Source organism: Hipposideros armiger, unplaced genomic scaffold (assembly GCF_001890085.2).
Source record: "Hipposideros armiger isolate ML-2016 unplaced genomic scaffold, ASM189008v1 scaffold_33, whole genome shotgun sequence".
In the NCBI taxonomy this organism is placed as follows: Eukaryota; Metazoa; Chordata; class Mammalia; order Chiroptera; family Hipposideridae; genus Hipposideros; species Hipposideros armiger.
In genome coordinates this window covers 1,382,460-1,388,677 of record NW_017731383.1, presented here as the reverse complement: position 1 = coordinate 1,388,677, position 6,218 = coordinate 1,382,460, and the positions used below count along the sequence as shown (strand labels likewise).

The 6,218-nt window shown below is 47.5% G+C and overlaps 1 protein-coding gene across 1 annotated transcript in view; it reads left to right on the top strand.

Annotated features, from left to right (window-relative positions):
* SNX8 (sorting nexin 8) overlaps window positions 1-6,218 on the top strand; it is a 56,616-nt gene that overhangs the window by 35,190 nt on the left and 15,208 nt on the right. Inside the window, exons 2-3 of the mRNA XM_019637418.1 lie at window positions 4,341-4,531; window positions 5,972-6,211. Coding sequence (XP_019492963.1) covers window positions 4,341-4,531; window positions 5,972-6,211 — 431 coding nt within the window. The remainder of the gene's footprint in view (window positions 1-4,340; window positions 4,532-5,971; window positions 6,212-6,218) is intronic.

The window sequence follows — 6,218 nt, the reverse complement described above, 5'->3', positions numbered from 1 at the left end:
TTGTGTCTTTTAAATTCTCCTGTGATCAAAGTTCAAATTCTTCGTAGCGTGTGATGACTTGGTAATCATTACTGAGTTTACATTCTGTGTTGGAATAGTATTTTAGTCAGGAAAAATCATCAAAATTAATACACCCGTAATAGAGCAAATGGCCTTATTTAAAAGCGCTAATGGAGACCTCTCTGTGCTCCCCCAGCGAGCTCTGCTCCACTGCCTTGCATTTTCCCTCTATTCTTCCATTACTGCTTAAACATTTTTTTTACATTAAAGAAGTATTTTCTGGTGTACCATTGAATTCCCCTGTTGTTTCAGTTACCGTAGTTTTTGCTTTCTTAGTGGTCACCATGGGAGTTATAGTGAATATTTAGAACAGTCTAGCTTGGATTAGTACCAGTTTAATTTCAGTAGCTTATGAAACTGCTCCTGCTCAGCTCCGTTCCTTTTCCGCCCCTGTGCTGTGATGCTCGTATGAATGACACCTGTGTAAATTGCGTGCCCATCAAAACACATTGTATTGATAGTTATTGCTTTATACAGTTGCCTTTAGAATTGGCTAGGAGTAGAGTTACAAATCAAAATACATTTGTGCTGTCTTTTCTGGTTATTCACGTAGTTAGTTACCTTCACTGGTGTTCTTCGTTGCCTCAAGTGGGTTCATGTCTTGTGGGGAAAGGTCCCTGGTGAGAGTTCTCCTTTTGCCGGATGTAGACCCCTTGGTTGCCCGTCCTGCCTTCGGGCACTTCGCACAGGTCATCCGGCTGCCGTGGCCTCCGTGGTCCCTGGTAAGTCAGCTGTTGACCTCATCGAGAGCCTTTGCACTTGATGGGTCGCTTCTGTCCTCGTGCATTTGAGATATTTCTTTGTCTTCATACAGTTTGAACAGTTTAATGATGTGTCTAAGTGTGAACTCTGAGTTTGTCCTCTTTGGGAGTTTTTTTGAGTTCTTGGATGATTTATATCAAACTTGGGGAAATTCTGGCCCTTATTTACTCAGATAATCTTTCGAACGTCCCTCCTTTTGGGACCTTTGGTGATCACGCTGGTTCTCTTGACGGTGGCCCACAGGCGTCTGAGGACCGAGCTCTTCTTCATCTTCATTCTGTTTCTTTCTGCCCCTCAGCCTGGAAAAGCCCATCTGGCCGGTCTGCAAGTCTGTTGGTTCTTCCTCGGCTCACTCGGATCTGATGTGGAGCCGCTCTGTGAATTTTTCATTTCAGTTATTGAACGTTTCAACTCCGGAATTTTTATCTAGTTGTTTTTTTAATAATTTCTGCCTGTTGACTGATAGAACAAATTGGTGACACGTTGTTCTCATACTTTTGCTTAGTTCTGTAGAGTTTCCTTTAGTTCTCTGAACATATGTAAACGAGCTGATTTAAGGTCTTTGTCTGATGAGTTCAAAGTCTGGGTTTCCTCAAGGAGTTTCTGTTGATTGCTTTGTCCCCCTGTGTTTGGCCATACTTTCTTGTTTCTTTGTATGTCCTGTAAACTTTTGTTGGAAACTGGACAATATATTGGGTTTCGGAAAAGTCATGATGCATTTTTGCAACGAAAAACGTAGAAAAAATATGTCATGACTTTTCTGACAACCCAATAAATAATATAATGTGTCACCTCTGGAAATCAGATTCCCCCCAGGAGTTGTTGCTGTTTGTTGTTGTTTATTTAATGACTTTGCTGAACTAATTTTGTAAACTCTCTTGTATGAGGTTCCTGTGGCTGCCGTAAGAAAGCACCACAGACCAGGTGTGGGGGGAGGGGCTTAAACCTACAGAAACGTGTTGCCTCTCAGCCTGGACACCAGAGCCTGACGTCAAGGCATTGGCGGGTCGTGCTCCCTCTGGAGCCTGCAGGGGGGACCCTTTTCACCTCTGCCAGGGTCTCGTGGCTCCGGCCATCCTTGCGTCCCCAGGCTTGCAGCTGCGGCCCCTCATTCTCTGCCTCCATCGTCATGTGGCCTCCCCGTGTGTGTGTGTGTGTGTCCCTGGGTCTTCATGTGTCTTCTAAGAACTCCAGTATGACCTCATTTTTAACTAAATGAATCATTATATCCATAAATGGAATCTGCATTCCCACAAACCTTTGTTCAATTTCCAGTGTTCTGAAAAAGCTGATTCTGACAGTTGTCACCAGTGTTCTTGTTGCTTTTGTAGAGGAGGGGATTTTGAAGGTTTTTACTGGGCGTTTACCTCTGATGTCACCTACTGTGTATATAGAAAGGGTTTATAGAGATACCATTTACATGCCATATGAGTCACTCATGTGAAGGTACAGTGCTGTGGTGTTTGTATATTGAGGTGGGCAGTCTTCACCATAATCGAATTGAGAGCATTTTATCACCTTGAAAGAAATGTTTGATTCTTTAGCACTCACTCCCCGTTTCCCCAATCCCCTCCCAGCCGGACAGGCCCTGGTCTGCTTTCTGTTTCCATAGGTTTGCCTCTTCCGGACTTTTCATGTGTGCGGAATCGTCCCACACGTGGTCTTTTGCGCCTGGCTCCCCTCACTCAGCAGCATGTTTTCAGGGTTCATCCACATCGTAATGTGAGCTGTCCTTCATGCCTTGTTATGGCCGAATAATACTCCATTGCGTGGGTATACCCTTTCATTTGTCCATTTGTCAGTGGGACATTAGGGTTTTTCGTGTGTGGATGGACATTCTCAGTTCTCTTGGGGACGTTCCTGGGGGTGGAATTGCCGGATCCCATGGTAACTCCATGTCTAACATTCTGAGGAGTTGCCGGACAGTTCCGAAGGCAGCTGCACCTTTTACACACCTGCCAGCATATGTGAGGGTTTTCCATCCCCACCAACTCGTTGTAGTCTTATTATTTATTGTTTGATTAGAGCCATCATAGCGGGTGGTATTTTACTTGGCTGTGATTTGTGTTTTTATGACAGTTAATGATTTTGAGCACCTTTTCATGTGTTTTCCAGCCATTGGTATGTCTTTCAGAAAAGTCTGTGCAAATCCTTTGCCCATTTTTACTTTATTTATTTATTTTTTTTTTAGCTGAGCCATCCTGCCACCTATTGGCAGCTCAGTGGCAGCTCAGCTCGGGCCAGGAATCGAACCGCTGTTGCTCAGAGCTGAAACTCTTGAGCGAGCTCTTAACCAACTGAGCCACTCAGCCGGCCTCTGCCCATTTTTAAATTGGGTTATTTGTCTCTCTTCCATGCCTTACAGTAATGCCACAGAATAGAAATGAAAAAAGAAGAGATCAAAATACAGACAGAAGTGCTGCTGATGTTTTCTTGGGGCCCCGGTGGATTGCGTGCCCTCCACTTGGGAGCTCACTGCTTTCTAGCACTTGCTACTTAGTTTTTGTGCGGGCTCTGTATGAGGCCCTTGGGAGTTTCCAAGTAAACACTGAGGCCTTAGTTTATTTCTTTTGTAAACTTTAGGTCAGTTAAAGGCAGCTACATTTTAAACCCTTCAATGCTGAGTAATTTCACAGAGGGAAATAACCCAGTCATTAATTCTGTTTAGGATGTGAACTGGGCTGTTGCACTAAAGTGTTACTTTAAGACGTAAATCATAAAAAGAGATACAACCACATTATAGAAAATTTGGGAAAAAGAGAAAAGAAATCTACAGTTTGTTATACTTATTTGGATTAAGACTTTTTACCCCTCTGGGATACCTTAATTTTTAAAAATTGAAATGAACTTTTTTCTCTTTAGAACTCTGTACTAAAAACCAAACTGACTTTTTAACGTGATTTTCTTATTTGTTTGTTAGTCATAAAATCTCACTGAACTGTCTTCTGCTCTGTGAGTGACACATGGTGACTTATTGTCTATAAAGGAAGCTGAAATTTTATGGCTTAAATCTTTGATTTGTGGGAACAGGAATCCTAGCTCTAAGCAAGCATGCAGGTGTTCTAAAAATGAGAACGATTGTTTTGGCAATTAAAGTAGTATGTGTTGTACAAACACGGGGAGGTGCAGAAAATTATACCAATTTCTTTTGTTGTAACCCCTTTTCTTGACTCTAGAGAAAAGGAAGACTTCTTTTGCACATAAGTTGTAAATATGTCACTTCTTTTTCCTTCCCCAAGTTGAAAAGGAGATTTGACTGGTCCTAGAAATGTGAGTGTATGTGCTGATTCACAGGCAGGTGGACGCCGCCTGGCGTGGTGATTATTAGGAGCAGAGGCACCTGCCCCTCAGCGTCGAGTCTACAGGGTGAAATGTGACCTGGCCAGAGTGGGATATGGCTGGGTGACGTGGCCAGAGTCCACGTGCTGAGCTAACGGAGGAGGGACGGAGAGCTGATGGGGCCTCCCTCCACCTTCTGAGCAGCTATTTCTGGTGCTCACCCATCCTCTGTCCTCCAGACTTGCCAACACCCCAGGTCGGCGAGCGGAGGGACCCGGACCCCAGGCGAATGCAGGTGCCGCAGGGGAACCCGCTGCTGCTGTCACACACCCTGCAGGAGCTGCTGGCCAGAGACACCGTGCAGGTGGAGCTCATCCCGCAGAAGAAGGGCCTCTTCCTGAAGCACGTGGAGTATGAGGTTTCCAGCCAGGTAACCGGCAAACTGTGTGTGTGCTGGGTGGGGAGGGGACAAGTGTGGGGCAGGGATGGTGTGAGAAGAAGGGCCAAAGGGCTGCAGAGAGTCGGTGTGCTTGGCTTGAAGGGAAGACCCAGAACTGGATGTCAGAGAGCTAAGCTGCCTGGCATTCATTTCCATGGTGTGTGTGTCCCTGCGTCTTGCGGTGGCTCAGCCACGCCCCCTGGCCCAGCCACGCCCCCAGCTGGCCCAGCCACGCCCCCTGGCTCAGCCATCCTTCCCATCCCTGGGCTCTGGGACATTGCTTCTCAGCACACGCATTCGGGTGGGCAGCCTGCAGAGCCAAACCCAGGACGGGCCAGCCTGGTGTAGTTTGCAGTATTGGACATGCCAGAGGATTAGAATGTGGCCCCCACCGACATGGACTCTGAATAGCAAGTCCAGTTTGCTGGGCAGGCTGGGCAGGGTCTGACCCCCTTAGTAGCCAGCCTTCCCTGGTGGGCACCCTGATTCTGAGTTGCCATGCACATGCAGAACCATGTGGCATCAGCAGTTCCCTTTGTCCCTTTGTCCATTATCTTTTCATATCTGGGTTCAGTTAGAATAAATATGGGTGAGAGTTTTTATTCTTGATCCTGGGGTTTCCTAACTGATGAACTAAGAACGCCTTTTGGACTGTGGAGTCCTGCTGTGTTTGTGGGGGACTCACAGAGGCAGCGTGGCCACAGGTGGGGCAGAGTGCCACCTGTCACAGCACCTGTCGGGCAGACAGGGTTTTGGCTGGAAGGTCTCAGCCCCCATCCAGGTCAAAGGGTGAGCCCTCAGAACCTAACGGGCAGCTCGCGCATCACGTCTGTGCTCTGTGACAATCAAGAATCACAGGTTTGTGTTTCACTGTGTTTTAAAGTGGCAGTGACAAAAGCCTGGAGCTGTTCTAACGCTGTCAGGGCTCTCCTAGGGGTGCAGTTCCTTCCTTGGGTTAGTTCAAGGACAGTGCTGCCGACTGCCATGGCCATAGTTCGTGGCCTCTGGGCCGCTGAGCACCATGAGAACCAGCCACGGCAGTGGGGCACCGGCTCTTCCTCCTGGGGCCTCGTCCCCCGGATGGCGGACGGGCCCGAGTGTGCGAGGCGCCGCTGTCCCTGTGAGTGCACCAGTGCTGGCCTTTTCTTCAGTCTCCTTAAACTGCCTGTTCCTTAAGTTAATTGATTGCCTTGCGATGAACATTTTTAGAAGGTGGTAACTTCATCCAGGTTACCTCCAGAAACGTGCATGAAGGGGCCAGCCTGCTCATGTGTGAACAGTGGGGGAACCTCCAGGGCCACATGTTGTCACCGTTCTCTCCAGGGTCTGGAGTAAACTCAGTGTGGCAGAATGCATACGATCCCTAATAGAGGTGGACTCACCTGACTTCTTATTGTTTCTTCATATAGCATGTTTCATGTTTTTTTCTAGACTTTCTGGCTTGGGGCAGTTTTAGGTCACAGCAGAATTGAGCAGAAGGTACAGAGATTTCCCATTACCCTGACCCTGCACATGCACAGCCTCCCCCATGACCATCACCCGCACCGGACCGGGACACTTGTTGCACCTGATAACCTGCACCGACACGGCATTGTCACCAGAGCCTGTGGGTGGCATTTGGGCTCACTCTGGTGGTGTGCATTCTGTGGGTTTGCAGCAGTGCATGTAGCCGCCATGA